The 827-nt window shown below is 51.5% G+C and overlaps 1 protein-coding gene across 1 annotated transcript in view; it reads right to left on the reverse strand.

Annotated features, from left to right (window-relative positions):
• Window positions 1–816, reverse strand: part of RBBP4 (RB binding protein 4, chromatin remodeling factor) — an 8,532-nt gene extending 7,716 nt beyond the window's left edge. The window contains exons 1-2 of the mRNA XM_017736209.1: window positions 796–816; window positions 1–27 (exon numbers count right to left, since the gene is read on the reverse strand). Of these exons, the coding sequence (XP_017591698.1) occupies window positions 1–18 (18 nt within the window). The 5' untranslated portion in view covers window positions 19–27; window positions 796–816. The remainder of the gene's footprint in view (window positions 28–795) is intronic.
• Window positions 817–827: the final 11 nt, after the last annotated feature.

Raw genomic sequence — 827 nt, forward strand, 5'->3', positions numbered from 1 at the left:
GCTCTTCCACCGCATCATCAAAGGCTGCTGAAGTGGGTTTTTAAAAAAAAATACATACAATTAATTATTTATAAAAGTATTTACAGACACACAGCGTCGTGGGCATGCAGTGGATTAGAGTCAACTACATCAATCACACCTTGGTCTGCTGCTGGAGCAGTTACCAAATGGTTAAAAATCTCCTGTTGCACTTGTTAATCCTTTTTTTTTCTGGATATATGGCTGGGAACGAATATAAACTATGTCAAATTTCATCCCTGGAAGTGTCCCAGGGCAGACTGGACAGGGCTTGGAGCAACCTGGGATAGTGGAAGGTGTCCCTGCCCATGGCAGAGGTGGAATGGGATGAGCTTTGATGTCCCTTCCAGCTCAATCCATTCTGGGATGATTTGCTGATGTTGTTACAGCAGCACAATAAAATTCTGAGACCTAGTGCACAGAGAGGCAAACCCCAGACTTGTAACGATGTTTCAATGCAGGAGATCCAGCAACTGCTCTTAAACAGACCGGTCTGGGTGCAGCCTTGAACTACTTGCTCCCAAAATCCAGTTTTCCAAGGCTCCTTCTGCTGCCTTGTCGCTCTCAAACGCTTTCTCAGCCCATCTGCCACCAGCCTCCGCTGTAGAGGAGAAGGCGACGGGCAGACCCGGGGAGCTCACCCGCAGAACGGGAACACCCCCCTGCAACCGGGGCTCATCCCCTCGGAACCGAGGGCACCTCGACGGAACGGGGGCACCCCAAAGGAACCGGAGGTCGCCTACGGAAGGGGAGAATCCCCGCGGAACGGGAGCTTACCCATGAAACCGAGACACCCCCGCAGAACCGGG

Source organism: Corvus brachyrhynchos, unplaced genomic scaffold (genome assembly GCF_000691975.1).
Source record: "Corvus brachyrhynchos isolate BGI_N302 unplaced genomic scaffold, ASM69197v1 scaffold65, whole genome shotgun sequence".
Lineage (NCBI taxonomy): Eukaryota > Metazoa > Chordata > Aves > Passeriformes > Corvidae > Corvus > Corvus brachyrhynchos.